Source organism: Nothobranchius furzeri, chromosome 16, assembly GCF_043380555.1.
Source record: "Nothobranchius furzeri strain GRZ-AD chromosome 16, NfurGRZ-RIMD1, whole genome shotgun sequence".
Classification (NCBI taxonomy): domain Eukaryota; kingdom Metazoa; phylum Chordata; class Actinopteri; order Cyprinodontiformes; family Nothobranchiidae; genus Nothobranchius; species Nothobranchius furzeri.
The window spans coordinates 47,603,358-47,621,973 of record NC_091756.1 but is presented as its reverse complement, the minus strand read 5'-3'; the positions used below and the strand labels follow the sequence as shown (position 1 = coordinate 47,621,973).

The 18,616-nt window shown below is 41.0% G+C and overlaps 1 protein-coding gene across 8 annotated transcripts in view; it reads left to right on the top strand.

Annotated features, from left to right (window-relative positions):
• The window catches only part of tanc2b (tetratricopeptide repeat, ankyrin repeat and coiled-coil containing 2b), a 245,556-nt gene that overhangs the window by 58,923 nt on the left and 168,017 nt on the right, over positions 1-18,616 (top strand). For 7 of the 8 annotated variants that reach the window (XM_070545727.1, XM_070545731.1, XM_070545732.1 and 4 more), the window contains one exon: positions 14,375-14,471. The exons of the other annotated variant lie outside the window; for it this stretch is intronic. In XM_070545727.1, the coding sequence (XP_070401828.1) occupies positions 14,405-14,471 (67 nt within the window). In that variant the 5' untranslated portion in view covers positions 14,375-14,404. The remainder of the gene's footprint in view (positions 1-14,374; positions 14,472-18,616) is intronic. 8 annotated transcript variants of the gene reach the window in all.

The window sequence follows — 18,616 nt, the reverse complement described above, 5'->3', positions numbered from 1 at the left end:
TTATGAAGGACGGGTACCGAAACGAGGCACCGTTTCAAATGACGTGAATCAGTGCTCGGTCGGTACTATGGAATTCGGTCGGTACCTTAAAAAGTACCGAATTCGGTACCCATCCCTAGTTGTGCTGTGCTGTGTTTCCATGTGGGTTCCATACACACGTCTCATTTCCACGCGGAATGTTCATGCAACAAGTATAAACCAAGCCTAAGTGGTAGAGTTGTGTTGTTGTTAACCAGTCAGAGGCAAGATGTCCAAATATCAGGAATTAAGACTCCAATTCCTGCCATCTTCATCTCACATCTCTTGTGGCTAACTTCTAGCTCCTGAAACAGGAGCACAAGGGTTTTTTTCTGACAGAGATCAACTCACAAGGCATTAATTTATACTAGAGAACACTGCACATGTGGTTAAAAAAATGAGTGAACTCGATCATTAAATAACATCATGAGGGTTTTAGTTCCTGATTTTGTCCACAAGAGGCCTAAAAACAGCCTAACTGACTGATCATAGACTTGTTTGGTGCTGTATGAAACAGATATCATCACCTTGCCCAACAATGTGGAGTGAGAGGACATACATCTAGATTAGTAAATAATTTGTTGCTGGGCGGGAGTGAGACTTTGTTAGCAGCAACCTTAAGCGTTTCTGCATTGCTACTCTCACCTTGTGAGCCAGGCCCTGACATTTCCCCTTATTGATATCAGTGTGATTTATGGAGCCCAGCTCCCCTGGCCATCCTCAAACTGGAGACTTATGATTTATCCCTGTCTGATGCTGAGGGGTGGGAAGATAAAAAAAGAGGCCCAGACAAAATTAGATTTTTAAATGTGGACTTTTTCTGTCTTGACTTCCCAGGTGCACCGTGGCAGGGTCGTTTTGGTTTAGTGATCTGGTCCGTCGACTGCACATCACCTTCCTCACCTTACTGCTTCTCCTTGAACTAAAAAAAAATGAATGTTTCAGAGATGCAGATACATTTTTTTTCCTGTGGCACAGTTCTGATTTGATTCAGACCTGACATGTGTATTTCCTCGTCAGACTGACAGATTGTGCTGGAATTACCTAAAGAAACCTGCATTGCTTAGGACGGTGGCCATTTGTCTTGTTAATGCTTGATTTGTCTTCAGGTGCTCAATAATTTCCATTCAGATCTCTTTGATGTGAGACTCTCAAATACTAATTTTTAACCAGAAATATTTCCCCCTTTTTGCAGAGAATAAAGTCATTATTCACACAGAATTTCTTTATTTATTCACATGACCGTTTTGGCACACGATGAGTTTCAATTTAATCATTGCATCTGCTGTAACCTGTTTTAAAGGTAATCACTGTAACAGCACTTCCTCTGGGAGATGTGTGTTCTCTCTAATCGTATCATTGCATCTGTGGAGTTTCCTCTTAGATGATTTTTAATTTAGAGGCAGAGGTAACACGAGACAAATCCGATTTGGTGCCCTGTGACACTGGCCTTTGCCATCACTGTCCCCATTAAAGGAAACTTTATTGATTGATAAAAGGCTTGTAATTAATCGAAGGTCACAGCAGATCTCAGGCCAGGCTCAGACTCAGACAAGGATGTCTGCACCTGTTCCAGGATTTATTTTCTGTTAAAAAAATGTAGATGTGACTGATTTAAAAAAGATTTTTATAAAACACGACAGTTGCAAAACCATTTTTTGTCAACGTTATACCACGACAAGGCTTTATTTGAATAATGTCTGAAATGAAAGGTACAGTTGAAAGCATGTTTATGCCTCTTGTTCGAGCCAGGCTTGCACACACACACACAAGCTGTGTGTTTCATCTATCATTACAATAAACAAGTGTGCTGTTTGGGGGTGAGCAGAGCAGTTCGAACTCTGCTCATGCAGGGCTGGTGAATGTGCCTTTAAGTGGGCTTTAACACGCAGGAGAAGCATTATGTCCAATCTGTGGAAGATCCTGAGATGGACTGCATCCGCTTACGCACTTCACTGGATCTGCGAGAGCATGCTGCTTCTTGGCTTCCCTTCACAGAGGCTAGTACACGGGGTCAGAGAGAGTGGGAACGAAGGAGGTGAATGCTTACTCCCTCAAAGGAAACACTATTTGTTGGTTGCATTTTTAGATGCGTGTTTCTCAGAATACCTGTGATCTGTTGATTTCTGCTACTCGCTCTATTAGATTGTTAAACGCTGACCGACAGCATCGTATCTCCTGATTGTCTGCTCTGACAGCTAGTGAACAGCTGTTACAGTTTTTATTGGTATTCCTTGCACTGTGAGGTGGAGCGGACAGAGTGGCAGTATTCACTGTGTGAGTCATGGCTTTTTAAGATTTTCTTTTTTGTTCAAAGTCTGTTTATTAGCCCTTTTCATTTTACAGACACAAAATCCAGCCATTTGCATATTGTTCAAGCATACGTATATGCAACAATACAGGTAAGAGAAAGAAAAATGTGTCAAGAGTAGGGATGCACCGATGGATCAGCATTTGATCGTAATCGGCCGATAGCGCCCCTATCGGTTTTGATCGGAGTTTTCAAAATAGATCAAAGCAGACCGATCAGGTAGGGTTGTCACGGTAACCAGTGTAGCGGTAAACCTTGGTAAAAAAAAAAAAAGTTGACAATAATAATAACCGTCTTGTTTTTTAAAAAACTATATTATCTTGGTGGGTTTACCATGGCTGCGGTGTAGGCGCGGTGACCCTTACCAGCCACCGTTTCATCTGCTGAAGTTGCAGGACCGGCGGCACATGCGTGCTTTGTTGTTTACAACCAAAACTTTCTTGAAGCTAAAGCTGAAATAATGGCCAAAGGAGGAGACGGCAGCGCTCAGGAGGACATTTTTTATCCCTCAAAGAAGACAAAGTCGGAATTACGGGCATCTTTTAGATATTTGAAGAATGCCGAGGGAGTTTATAGAAGACGGACGGCTATCCTGTTTGCAGCACGTGCAGAAAAAGTGTCTGTGAAAGGCAGCAATGCTTCAAATCTCATGACACATCTGCGTGACCATCACCCACAACTCCGAGGATTTGGGTTGAGGGAGAATGCAACGAGTCGCTATATAAAGCAGCCGCAGCGCCGCTACCTGCATATAAACCGTGTCACGGACACCCCCATGTTGAAATGACGCTATGCATTACGGGGCTCCCAGGGGCAGATAAGAGTTGGTCTCTCTCCGAGAATAATTATGAATTTAACAATGATTACTGCCTGATGACATTTTCCCACATCTGCAAAGCTCACTGGAAGGACACAAACCGAGGACAATATTTTCCTGATATAGGGTTTATTACTCAAGTAAGGGTAAAAAAGTATCTGATTAGAAGGCTACTTGAGTACTGAGTATCATCTGAACTAATATTTTTAAAATGATGACATCAAACAGACATAAAATAAGAAGTTATGGGCAAATATTGGTATTTTAAAGACTAAAGGGAAAAAATGTAAACAAATAAACAACATAATTACAAAATAACACATTTTAAGCAAAATTTAGACACAAACTGAGGACAATATTTCCTGACATACAGGGTTTATTTAATTGTGTGAAAATGTAGCACGTTTAAAAAAAATATACCGCGATAATACCGAAAACCGTGGTAATTTTGGTCACAATAACCGTGAGGTTAAATTTTCACACCGTGACAACCTTAATACAGACCATTTTAGATTAGGTTTCATTTCCTTTATTCCCAGATTATGTAGTTTGTAGCACTCATTATAATGTTGTAGAAAATTTCTGGCCAATCCATGTGATCGGTATCGGTGATCAGCATTCTTTGATAACGGTATCGGTGATCGGCAACAAAAAACCTGATCGGTGCATCCCTAGTCAAGAGTACGAAAAACAAAAACGGCAATAACAAAAAGACACACACACTCAGAACAACAAAACTGAACTACCTGAGGTGATTGAACAATCCCCATCCGCTAGGCTAAAACCATCTAAACAGGATCAAACTTGAGCCACTATCTAAGCTGAACCAGAAATCCTGATTTTACCTTTATTGCCTCAATTTCTCTGCCTAAATTTTTTCTAAGAAAGTCAGGAAGGGCTGCCAAATGTCATAGAATTTATTGATTGAGCCTTGGACACAGTACCTGATTTTTTCAAGTTTTATGTATGTCATAACCTCTTTAATCCAATGTTGGTCACTAGACACCTGGTCAAGATGAGACGTTGGGCAAGAAATGTACAAAAAGCTAACATATTACCCTGCCTCTTATTAATCTGTATGTTCTGTGGTGTGACCCCAAATAAAGCTATAAAAGGAGATGGGTCGACTGAAACTTTCAACACCTTAGAAAAGGTTTCAAAAATTGAAAATCAGATATTGTGCAGTTTAGGGCAAGTCCAAAACATGTGGACAAGGTCTGCAGAGTCCTGCTTACATCTGTCACTTGCAGGGTCCACATCTGATCTAATCTTGGATAATCTGGCTTTTGACCAGTGCAACCTATGAACAATCTTGGATTGAATTATGGTGTGTCTCTGACATATTGATGAAGTGTAGATCCAATGAATGACTTTTTGCCACATTACATCTGAAATTTGTTCTCTTAAATCTCCTTCCCACTGAGGCCTAGTCCACACGTAGCCGTTTTTTAAAAAAAAAACGAATATCCGCCCCTCCAAACACTTGCATCCACACCACCGCGTTTTAAAAACAAACTGTGTCCACACGTACCTGCGCTCGGGGGGGGGGGGGGGGTTGGGCGACGCGCTGTGCCAGTGAGTCGGTACTGACACGCGATCGTGTTTCGTTACTGTGGAGCGGGGCACATCACCTTGTCCTCCGACGCACTGAAGGAAATGAACGATCGCGTGTTAAATATTTGGCAACACCTGATTGTTACTGTGGCCGTGCTCAGGAGGCAGATCCGACTGCAAAAACAGCGGAGTGCTCCCTGCTTGGCGGCCGCATCAGTGATCAGTGCGTCGGAGGACAAGGTGATGCGCCCCGCTCCACAGCAGCGAAACACATCAGGCGCAAATAAAAGACCGAAAACATCAAAGGAAATGAACCGACATGAACGAGCGCGTGTCAGTACCGACGCACTGGCACAGCGCGTTGCCCCCCCGAGCGCAGGAGCTTGTCACCTGCTGACAGCAGGCTGCTGTCTTTTCCGAGGGCTGCACCTTGCCGGTCATTATCACGTGACAGCGACTAGTCGACGACAGGCATAAAAAGTCACTATAGTGAAGTCGACTAGTTCATACAACCCCTGCTACTGCTCCCCAGAGTGTTATTTGCGCCTGATGTGTTTCGCTGCTGGAGCGGGGCACACCTTGTCCTCCGACGCACTGATCACTGATGCGGCAGCACTCCGCTGTTTTTGCGGTCGGTAGATCTTTTAGAACTGCAGTTCAAAGGTAACTCATAAGGTGAATATGAACCCAGGTAGCAGTTTCTCTAGGATTTAGAGGAGATGCAGGAAAATAATAAACAGACAGGACAGAAAAATAGTCAAATAAAAACAAGTTAGTTTTTGTAGTGGTTGCAACAAACAGACACCATTGAAGGTAATCAGAAGTGAGGAACAGAAAATGAAATAATTATTTTAATGTTTATAGCAGCAGGAACTCTGAGAGGCTGCAGGCGCATCAGTGAGTTTGTGGCCGCTGCGCAGGGGGAGGGGGGAGATGGCTGAAGCAGAAACTACCGTTGTTAAAAGAAATGTGTTTAACTTTAAAAATGTGGGCGCAATTTTAATTGTCAAAAACTCCAGCGAACCATTAGTTCATTTTGCTCAAATGGAAATAGAGGCCTGCCTCTAATACTGGCCCTCCTTCCAATAAAGGCCTGGAGCTTGATGAGCTTGAGTCAAATACAGGCCCGGGCCTGTATTAGAGGATTTACGGTAATCCTGGAATGACCAGAGAACATGAAGTGACAACTTTTTTTTTTACTGTGGTGGTGGTGGTCTGTCATAAAGGGATCTCCAACCGGTGATCAAAATCTAAAGATAATCGGTGTCTATGTTTGACATTTATGACCATGTATTTGACATACATATTTAAGTTTGTAGAACAAGCGTGTGATAAATGACTTACTGCTGGAAACTGCTGGCTTTTTGACTCCCGCCTCCCGTGAGCCTGCGGGCTGCTGTGAAGCTGTGAGCGGGGCAGAGTCGGCAGCCCTGCCCGTTGGAAACAGCATGTGTCGACCGACCGTACCAACTTGAGGGATTGGGGGGGGGACTATAATTTCTCAACACTTAAAAACACATTGTTTTGTATCTGCAGACTAACTTTTACGTTGTGGTTTTATAAGACAATACAGGTTTACTGATAGCTTTTATGTGTTTACAAAAATTTTTGTGGGGGGGACAACTTTGTGTGAGACATCCCCCCCCCCCCGTCTCCCCTGGGATCTCCGCCTATGGCAGAATATATAGCGGACCTCCGAGTCCGCTTGCAGAAGTGACATTGACATGTGGATGTATCCTGGTCAGATGCTGCAGCATCGAGGATGTGGTGTTGTGGTAGGCAAATTCCATTTTACAGTATTTACACTGGACTACGTTTTCCACCTTACAAAGTGAAAAATGGTCCCACACCTTTGACATTTTCTGTCTTTTTCGCACTCCACCGGGGTCCACGTTGGCTTAAGAGAAAGTGAAGTTACATTAGCTACTCGCATGTGCATTCAGTGCAGTGTGTATGTACGTCACTTATTTTGGTCCGGGTGAAACGTGACCCCGGGCGAATGCAAAGCCATGAATTAATTAAACATGAATTAAGCGAAGCCTCGAGACAGAGAATCAGACTTGAGGCTTTTTTGTACTCGAATTATTCGAGGTACTCGAATCGTTTCAGCCCTAACTACTGTACAATCTGCTGTAGCACTTGTAAGTCCGAGGTCACGGTTCTTGATCCCAAAATTGTGGAATACTTCCCCCAGGTTGGGCGTAAGTCTTTTCCTCAACATGAGGCTAATTTTATTGGTGTTTTGATCACCCATAATCAGGGCTTAATTTGAGCCGGATCTTGCCGGAACAAGATCCGGGAACTATCTTATTTTGAAAAGACCATTCCGGCAACTGTCTGCTAGATTCCAGCAACTCATGCGAGCAACATGTGCTATAAGCAGGATTTGAATTACAGATGAACTAAAGGGAGCTCCTGGAAGCCCTCATCTTCCACACCCAGGGGGAGCCTGAAAAAATCCTGGTTCTACTTATATTACATTATTTATGTGGACTCTCCAGGAATTATGTTGAGCTGAGAGGTGCATAGCTCCGGTCGTTGATGCGCTCCAGACAGATGTGTCCTGAGCACGGCCACAGTAACATTCTCAAAGCGTCGCCACCTCAAAAACAAACTTAACATGCAATTGTTATGTCGGCTCATATCCTTCTATGCTTACTGTTGTTTTTTGTGCCTGACACGTTTTGCTGCTGCGGAGCGGAGTGCATCACCTGTTTCATCCTCTGGTGACTTCACCGCACCGGTGCGGTCGGCTCGCGGGGTACACTCCGCCATATTTGTGGTCGGTAGATCTTTTTGAACTGCAGTTCAAAGGTAACTCATGAGGTGAAAATATATGAAGCCAGGTTGCAGTTTTTCTTTAGGATTGAGAGGAGATGCAGGAAGATAATAACAAAGACAGGACAGAAAAATAGTCAAATGAAAACAAATTCGTGTTTCTACCTGGTGGTTGCAACAAACAGACACCATTGAAGGTAATTCGAAGTGAGGAACAGAAAATGAAAATATTCTTTCAATGTTTAGAGCAGCAGGAACTGAGAGGGCGCAGGTGCATCAGTGAGTTTGCGGCCGCTGTGCAGAGGGGAGGGCTATAGCGGGGGAACAGTAAAGATGCAAAAACTACGTTGTTAAAAGAGATGTGTGTTAACTTAGAACTCCCCATACCCCTAGGGAGAGGAATGTCTGGACTTCAGTCTTGACCTCCATGACCTAACCTTAGTTAAGTGGTAGTAGACGGAAGGATGGATGAATGGATATAGCATCCTTCATCCTTTGCAGGTTGTAAATGTGCAGTTAATTTACAATATGTATTGTTATGCTATAGCAGCTGAGTAAAAATGACTTCATGTCTTTGAAAACTTAAGATTATTATTGGTGGAAGCCTATACTAAATTGGTAGTGTTCCTCAGTCCTCTTAAACTCATACTTGTGCTTTTGATGTGAGTATTGCTTTTCATTTGTCCCCCTGGTGGATGCTTCTGTGTCACTGTACTGTATCATAAAGTAGCTTTAATGGTTGTAATAAAGTTTTTACAAGTCTTTCCCACAGATGAGGGAGTCTAGCTCACCCAAAATCTTTGTAAAGTTGTACAGTTTACACTCCTGTGTTTAAAACAGAATGCAGTTATATGGGAATAATTTATACAACAATTTGTAGATGTTCATTCTGTAGGGGCACTGAGGAGTTTGGTTATTTATTTCTTATTCTTACATGATTTCTCTTCAGTGTTTCCTTTGTGATAGATTTAGTTGCTCTGAGTTTCAGTGAGGCACCACGGTTTGCTGTGAGAACATAATATTGTGATCCAAGCAGACTGTAGGTTAGGCATTACTTAACAAAGAAAAGCCCTTCCCATTTCATGCTGTCAACTGTGGCTCCATGTAGAAGAGAAATGTCACAAAATCTGAGAAAGGAAATAATTTCTTTACACAAAAAAGGTGAGCGCTACAAAATCAGCAAAGCTTTACACATCAGTCAGAATACTGTAGCAAAAGTGATCCAAACATTTAGGAAAGATGGAGGTGCAACCATCTTACAGAGATGTAAAGGCAGTCCATGGAAGATGTTTTTTTGTTCAGAGCCACTGATTAATTCATACTTTTTAAAGGGGGTGTTTTCATTTATGCTGAGCACTGCATGTCGCTCCAAAGCCTTTGTTTTGTCGACTTCAGTGGTGTCTTCATTGTCTTGTGGTGTCTGTTACACACTTAAGTTACGTAGATGTGTTCCCATACAATCATTAATGCACTTGTGTTGTATGCTTCCCAAAAACGAATCAAACACAGTTGGGATCATCTTTTGAGGCAGATACTAAAAATATGATATAGTTTAAGAGCTAGACATACATGTCTCAAATGTCCCACAGGCACCTTTGTTTATTAAACAAATGTAAAATAATTTAAATTCTATCTAAAGGTGGCTCATTACTGATCATTCACAATATTACCAGCAATTATTTCCTGTCCAGAGAAAAAAGATCCATCATGTTAAGCTAAATTCATGATGACATTGCATCCTCTACCAGAGGATTACACTCAAGTGAGTCATTCTTCACGGAGTCATCAAAGTTAATAAGGTAAACGTTGCTGGAATCTCACAGGGTGTTTCTCAATGTCAAGGCGCCTGTTCTCACAAGACATCGCCTTGCGAGGCCAGGCGCCTTGCTTACGAGGACACTGTCCTTCCTTGGTCAAAGAAAATGGTTAAATGGAACAGACTTGCATCACGTGATCGCAGCAGTCATGTCACGTTACACGTGAGGTAATGCGTTTTTTATACATATAAGTTTTAATATAGATATATAACGAGCCTTTTACTTTTTAAATTGTGTATATATTGGTAAATTTAAATATATAAGTGAGTTACTACCTGCTAGCCACCGAAGCTGCAACTACTAAGCATCTAACCAACCATAGATATCTGCTTTGGATATAAAAGAAAACATTTTAGAAATCAGCCTGATTGCTTCAATTACTTGACTTACATTTAAACAGGAAATTTGCCCCAAAGTAGCTGCTGGCTCTTGATCCGACCATTCCTTTTGAAAATACCTTGGTGCATTCTGGGAAATTTTTGACCATGGCTAGGCTACAAGGCGCCCCTTGTGTATCCTGGCTCTGCTAGTTAAACGGTTAAATAGAGAACAGATGCCTTGGTAGAACATGAACATTGGAACATGCCTTGGTGGTTCCTGATGACGTATCTCTTAGGCAACTGGGGCGGGACCAAGACATCAAGGCAAGGTTCCTTGACATTGAGAAACACCCACAGTGTTCATTCCAGTTAGGTATTTTGGCCACTGCAGCTCTCCGTACTTACACCTTGATTACTTGGGAGAGGGGTTGGCCAGTCTCTTCACACAATCAGGATAAACAGAGCTTTGTTGGCAGCCATGGTGAAAAGGCCCACTAAAACACAAACGAACATCTCCAGATAATTAAAAACCACAAAACAAAATGCTAAGTTTAGCGTAGAATATTAACCTACAGGTTTATAGATGGAGCAAGCTAGAGGCTAGTGCTAGGTGCACATGCTAACCCTAGAAATACAATGGTTGTATAGTTATATCGATATAAATGTTACTGAGTCAAATTGATATTTAAGAAATATTGAGATATCGCTAGCCCTATTGGCTTCTTTTTCTTACTCTTTCTGGCTCATAGAAAATACATTTGAGAAGAGTTTGTGATAGGCCCAAGAGAAATTTTGGGGAGAAAATTTATGGTGAAAATTTTTGGAATGTGTTCCAAATTCCACAAAATCAAGAGTAAGAACCTGTGAATCATGGGAATAAATAGGAAAACGCTGAGTGTTTCAGGACATTTTGGAAAATCCCTCGTAAATGCCGTTCACAATTTTTCACAAGCTGTCACAGCCCAGTGAGATACTGGTTTTAGAAGTCAGCTTGCCATGTGTAACCAAACAAATTTCTCCTGATTTTTCACCAGTTTAGCCTCATTTTGTGGGAGTCTAAACTTCATCACTATTCAGGCATCCTAGCCTGGCCAAAGCAGCAATCTGAGCAAAAATGCACCAAAGCAGTGTGATAATTTTATCAGTCAACAAAGCCAAGGTTAGTTATTTTATAGCTGAGATTTACTGGACCAGTAACAGTGATATCATGTGTTGCTTCACTGTTATTGTCATTTCTTCAGTGTCCCTCACTCTGCGGGTATTATTATTATTATCCAGGGGGCTTTTACAGCCGTTTCAGGGTCTGTAGGATATAACTGTTGGGAGGAGAGGAAGAAGAAGGGCTTGTTGCTTAGCTTTTTCTGTCCCCCAGTTTTAATGTGGTTTTGTTTTTGTTTGGGTTCACAGCAGGGGTTCGTCTGTGGGGCTTTGCTGAGTCACATCCATCTAATGGAGAACATCTGCTGCTTTTTCAAGAGCTAACATCAGAAATATGGGTCAAATTGGGAGTGGGGGAGGGGATGATTGGAGTGAGGGGGATGCTACTGAAAAGGGGAAAATTATAAGACCCAGCAGTTTTACATAAAAATAGTGTCACAGTTCATAAGTTGTTTTTTACTCCTATTGGTTCAGAGACTTGCATCTTTGTAACCTTTCAAATCAAAAGTCGATATTAAAACAACTACACTTACATAAATTACATTTTATTTTTATTTTATAAACTTAGTTAGCTTTGCTGCTGTAACTGGTTTGGTCATGATCTCAGCGATCATATCTTCTGTAGGGCAATAGATCATGTCAACCTTTCCATCTTGTAGAGTTTGTCTTATAAAGTGATATTTGATATCAACGTGTTTGCATCTCTGTCTTTGCACAGGATTCTTTGCTAGAGCCGTAGTCCCTTGATTGTCCTCATATATTACAAGAGAAATGTATACATACTTGTCCACGTGTTCAAGGAGTTGTCTGAAGTATAAACATTCTTGTACAGTTGCTGCTAGCGCCATATACTCTGCTTCACACATAGATGGTGCTACAGTTGGTTGTCTCTTACACTTTCAGGATATTACTGGTCCAGTTTCTGTTAAACTAATGCAATATCCTGTAGTACTCCAGCGGTCTTTAACTTCGGATGCCCAATCCGCATCACTATATGCACGTAGCCCTAGTCGTTTCCCCCCACTTTTCTGGTAAACTAGTGCTTTGTTTATAGTGCATTTTAGATGTCTGATGACATGCTTGACCGCAGTCCAATGTTGCTCCAAGGGTTCTGAGAAATGCCTTGAAAGCCTGCTCACTACATATGTTATGTCTCGTCTTTTACAAATGGATAATTATATCAGACTTCCCACTGCTTCTCTGTACTTCCTGATGTCCTGCAGTTTGGTGGTGTTATCATCCATCTCTGCCCCCTGTTCACATGGAGTGCTCTTTGGTTTACAGTCTCTCATGTCAAACCTCTCCAGTATCTTTCCTATGTCCTGCGTTTGTAACATCTCTGTGTTCTATGTCTATGCCAAGGAAATGCTGGATCTGTCCTAGGTATCTGGTGATAGTGGTGAGAATAGAGTGGGTCTTAAGCTTCGTGGAAAGAGGAAAATGTGAACACAAATCAACTGATATCGTGATATTACTTCAACAATAATGTTGTGCAACACTAATGACTGTTGCTAATAATGGCTCAACAGTTTGTATTTTGACAAAACAACAAATTACCTGTTTTTGTTTACATGCAGATTTTCTCCATAAATTATACAGCATCATTTCTGGACTTTAAGTTCCTCCCTGATATAAAATCACAAATCACCTTTTGTCTCCTAGTTTGTGGTCCCCTTCTCTGTCCCGGCACGATATCCTTCACTTTGTTGCCAATCTAGCGAAGTTTGTTTAGTTCTCAACATGCAGTAAGTTCTGCTGTTCCCATCCCAAAGCACTCAAAGTTAGCCCAGTCCCTGTGCTGCAGTCAGAACAGGAGGCATTAACCCCTCGGGTGGATGACCTCACCCCAGACTACACCTTGTTCACTGTGTTTGTGCCTCTTTGTGACTGAATAACTAAAGCCCTTTTTACAAGACAGACCATGCCGGCAAATCGGCGTAAAATTACACCAGCGGTGTGTTCCATAAACACACCATACCGGCATGGCATTGCACGAATTGTACAGCATCCATTCTGCCTCGCTTGGTATTAATATTGCGGTAATGGTCTGTCTTATATCTGATGCAACAGAGGGAGGTGTCATGATAACATGGGGAGTTAATGCCGAGCTTCGGCCGGCAAATATATTGAAAATGAAAATAAACACTGACAATAAGTTTTGCTTTTTGAACAAAATCCACAGAGACGGCAAACTGGAACACCGTAGCGCTCCATGAGCGTCTCTCTGTTAGAGCTGGAGCTCAGATCATCAAAGACTGCTCAGGGACTGATGGTGACAGACACCTTTAGGAGTGGCTTGTTAAAAAAAAAAAACCTTATGAGCCCAGCTCAATCGCAATAAAAAGCAAGTTATGTCCAAGATTAACGAAGTACGCGGCAGCACAGAGATCACCCTCACACCCCCTTTATGCTGCCATTTCCTAATCTTTTATCAAAAGGACATGATTGCACTACTTTCCCGCCTTGGTCTGACCACTTATAAACAACTTAAGGGTCCCCATGCCGCCACAGCGTTGCAGCAAATTGACGGCGCTCTTTTGTAACAACGGCTTAAACTAAAGGAACAAAAACCCTGAGGTTACTCTGCCAAAGGGCGTATATGGATTTATTCGCTGGTCCCAGGACTACAGTTGTTGAATAAAAATGGGAATAAATAAATAAATCTACTAAGAAGTATTGTTCTAAGCATGTTTATGCTGTTTAATGTTTGCTTTTTCTCCATCTCTCAGTGTTATTCTTCTCTCCAACAGCTCCCATTCCAAATGCATACACATGACAAAGTATGCTAATTAAATGAAAGCCATAATTTGGGGATTTTTAGGACCACCAACTACTTTCCTGACTGAGGTGTCAGCTGCGCTGACACATCAGTGATACTTTGTGGGGATTTCTTCAGCAGGAATTTATCATCCATCCTTCAACTTTCTTTTAACAAATTAGCCTAGAGTGTTTTTATTTACTTTTGTTTATCTGTTTAATGTTCCAGTCGACCCAAATTATTACAAATTATTATATACAAATATTAACCCAAATTTCTAAAATATAAATGTTGTAACCCTTTTTGTTGTTGTGTGCATTAAAATATAGCTATTTTCACCTTCACCTCTATTATTTACTCTTCCCCCCTTCCCCTTCAGGCAGTTTAGTGGAAATAAACAAGAATTTTTATGCCTCTGTCCCCAACTCTACCTACCAATCTTTTGAGTATTGTGTTTATAAAATAAAGAGCTTCTATATAATAGCTTCTTTCCCCAAGACTGGTTGTAAAACCACTTGTACTTCCTTCCATTCTTCTCTAATTACACGGAGGCATTTGATCTCACACTTTGATGACAAGAGATACGATTAAGCGTTCATGAATGGGATTTTCCCCACTTCACTTTTCTGAAGCATAGTGCCCATTAACTCCTTTTGAAGCTTCTGTTTTTCGCTCCCATCTCCAGAGCTAAGCTTTGCAGTGCTCCCTGATATCTCTGATAAATGCGGCTAACTAATGAATCCTGTTGTGAACACAGTCAGTCGGATCTCCTGGCAGACGGCTGATCGTACTAATAGTTCCCTCCAGAAGATTAATATGTGTTTTCTTTCCTTTTTCTGCCAGATTTTTCTGTAGTTGGCATCTGCTGCAGTCATGTTTAGAAACAGCTTGAAGATGCTGCTGACGGGGGGGAAAGCCAACAGAAAGAGTCGCAGTAGTGGTGAGTTTGTCTTGTGATGGCAGCCACAAACAATGACACATCTGCCTGTCAGCATCACGAGATCTCTGCTGGTTCTCTGGGTTTATTTCAGGAAACGACTCAGAGGACAGCATGTTGTTTGAGTGCAAGTGTTGAAAATAATAGCATGAAAAGCTTAACTACTCAGCCTACTTAACAAGAATGGTCTGAAATCTAATTATTTTGAGAACACATATCCTGGTATAAACATCAAGTTTATTTCCGAACGTTTTGGCTCAAGTTATTCTGTAGATTTAAGGCTGCCTCAGTTTTGTGTAATCCCAGATTAGTTTGTGCAGCTCTGACGTGTTGATATGGACTTTGGGCAATTTCAATTTATCTAAAAAAATGTAATAACAAATCAAGAAAACATGAGCCTTAGGGTTCTTGAAATAAAATCTTTCAAATGGAAAATCTGTTAATCATTTATAGGTGATGGTGAGTTCACAGAACATTTATGTAACTTCTACGCATGGACCAAAAATAGGCACATTGATTAACATCCTTGGCCATTTTTCTGGTGTGTTTAAAAGGAATGATTCATATTGTATAATAGAGGCAGATATTATAAAGTTTTCTTAATATTTTGATAACAGCTGGTTCCAGTCAAGCCTAGTCAGTGGTGGAATTAAGAGATTCTTCTGATCTTACTGGTTTTTAATTAACTTTATGTAAATTTTTAGGTAAAGCTGTAAACTATAGGCAGCGTTGAAAAGCTTAGACTTAAAGGCAACTCGTTTGTGATTATTTCCCCATTAAAGGGCCATTAATATGTTTAAAATACATATTTTATGTGTTGGGTTTCTGCAGGTTTTGACTTCATTTTAAAATGTTGAATTTAGTCAAACTTAATGTTTACAATTTTAATCAAGCTATTCATAAAAATTTGCTGTTAAAGGTCGCCCTTACTCGAACTACCATCTGTATTCACCCAATTTAGATTTCAATATATAAAACCCCCCAAAATGACCACTGATTAAATCAGTCATTAAGTTACATCACAACAAATTTTTTGTTTGCAATAATCCCAAACTCCCTGTTTGAGTCCTTCCCTCACAGATTATTCCTCTTATCCTTAAACTCGGCATTAGTTTCTGCTGACGAACACAGTCCCCTTGGCGTAGTTTTTTGTGTGTTTTTACAGCAAGTGAGTGTGAAGTGGGGAGGAGAAACAAGCAGTGCATATCTGTATTACCCTCCAGTGTTTTACTATCTGTTGCAGTCATCTTGCAGGGAATTCACTCATCCCAGCAGACAAAAGAGCTGCTCTTACAGTCTGCCTCCTGCCTTGAAACATCTGTATCTAACATCCATAGTTAGCATGTATAAACACGCTCACCTAATTCATTCTTATTTTAAATATCTCAAATGGATGTACACATACGTTTCTATCCAAGCTACTTTGTAGCCACCAACGGAATAAGGAATAATCTGGAATATCCATAAAGAATGTTGCAGGAAGTGCCCTTAACTTAAAGGAGCAACATGTAAGAATTCCATGGCGAAGTATGCCCTTTTAGAAGACACACCATGCTAGCAAATCAGTGTATTACTACCCCTTGATGTGTCTTATGAACATGCCGTGGCGGCATGGCATTGTGGGAATTTGTTGGCATTCATTCCGCCACGCTTGATAGTAATATTACCACAAAGCCAGACATGTGAATGCATATTACGCCTTTGTGCAACAGAGAGAAGTGTCATGATCACGTGGAGAGTTACTGCCGAGCTCCAGCCTGCAACTATATTGAAAACGAAAGTAAGCATAAGCCGTAAGTTTCGCTTTCGTATACAGAACCAGCTGAGATGATAAACTGAAGCAATGCTGAGCTCTGGGAGCTTCTCGACTTTAGAGCTGGTCAAATCACCAGAGTCTGCTCAGGCACTGTGTAAGAAGATGCCTTTAGGGAGTGATTTGTGAAAATAATGTAATGAGCACGGCTTCGTTTGCAACAAAAACATCAGATATGTATCGGAATCAGTACCACACATGAAAGTGACCTGGATCAGGTTAGGAAAAAGTCATATCTGTGCTGTTCAGACATGGGTCGCATGTGGGGGAAAAAAATTCAGATTTGATCGTGTTTTTTCCTGCAGTGTGAACGTAGCTTGAGAAGCACAGTATAATGGCAAGCTAACAGCAAGATGGAAAACAACTACACTTCCTCTAATGTTTGAGAAATATTACCATAATAAGTGTTGTAAGTGCTCCCTACTTTTCATCAACACACAAGAGCCCTCATACCCAATAGACCAATGTATTTAGCTATTTGTCAACTTACTGTGTATAACTTGTCTTTTCTTATCATCTAAAATCTTCTGGTGCTGATCTGTAACTGGCAGCTGCTATGAAACTCATGGAATGAAAGTGAGAAAGTAACTTTTTCTTAGAAAAGTGGGCTGCAGTAACTTAATTTGACCACAGGATGTAATTCTTAAGCCATTTTTACAAGACACACCATGCTGGCAAATCAACATAATATTACCACAACAGTGTGTCTTATAAACGCGGCATGGCGATGTGTAAAACTTGTGGCATTCATTCCGCCTCACTTGGTATTAATATTGTGGTAATTGTCTGTACCATAAATGGCGATTGCGTCTTGGCGCAACAGAGGGAGGTGATGATGATGTGAGGAGTTACTGCTGTGGCCGGCAAATATATTGAAAATGAAAGTAAAAACGGGCCGTAAGTTTCGCTTTTTGAACAAAATCAGCTGAGATGGAGCTTCTCTCTGTTAGATTTGGTGGTCAGATCACCAGAGACTTCATGGGGACTCTGGGGAACAGACACCTTTAGGTGTGAATAGTTAAAAAAAAACATTGTGAGCATGGCTTCGATTGCAATAAAAAGCAAGTTATGTCCAAGATAAACGAAAGTCTGCGGCAGCTTAGAGACCACCTTCATAACCCCTATATACCACCATTGCCTAATCTTTTGTAGAAAGGACCTGATTGCGCCACATTGCCGCCACGGTCTTACCACTCATAAACAACCCAGGGCTCCCAAATTGACGGCATTGTTTTGTGAAAACAATTTCAGTTGAATCTTACTAATTAACGCCATTAAAGAACGTTTTCTTATATAAAGCTTTGCAACAAGACCTGGCCAGTGAAACTGGTCTTGGTTCAAAGGAGACATTGTGAGACACCATGATGGTGTTTGATGCAGTTAAAGGACAGATTTTGACTTGAGGAATGTAGGAATTCTGATGGGAACACAGCTGCTAATCTGGAAACAACAGATAAGCTTTGTTCAGTGCTGGAGAAACTATTTGAGCCCCAAGTTAATAAAAGAGATAAGCTGATTGAGCTGAGGGGAAATTTGACGAATCTTTGTGTGACACACTCTGAGGAGAGTTTTATCTCGTTGCCTGTTTCATCTCCAGATTTTTGTTCCAGTCTGATTTACAATGATACACACCTTTATGAAATCACACAGCCGACAGTAATTAGTGTTTATTGGAAACCTACAATTACAAATGTCACACAATGCATTGCCCTTTTAGATTCCATAACTGTGATATTTTTTATTTTTACATTTTAGGGGTAAATTTTCAGTATCTTGCTCAAATCAGTTGGGGTGAGGAGGTGACGCAAGACTTCAACAAAGTCAACAGCCTGACAGTGCAATTATAGTTATGACACTGGCTGATTAGAACTTGAGAAATGGGGTTAAAAGGTTGGGGTGTCTGGCCAGGGACGCTTTAGCATAACTAATGAGTATTTGTGAGGAATCGGCTGGAGGCCTGCAGTTAAGAGTCATGCTGATTGTCGATGTACAATAAATCTGGATTCAAAATAGTTATTTTTTGTGTGGCTCATGCTCATGACACAAAGTATAAAACAAGATGTGACCATGAATTTAGATTATAATAAATTTAGGTCCAACCCTTATATTTTACATGTTGATGCTGAGAGGTAGGAGGGTGTTCCAATTCTTTTGTACAGTAGTGCATTTGGTTCCTAAACTTTTTTACTCTTTGTCAGTGCCCAAGACAAGCCAGGGCCCCTACTCCTGTATGCATATTCACATTAAATGTGATTATTTACTAACTTTACACAGACATAGAGAATTCTAACTTTTATAATATTGTACTGTAGGGTGTGTTGTTAGGATTCTAATA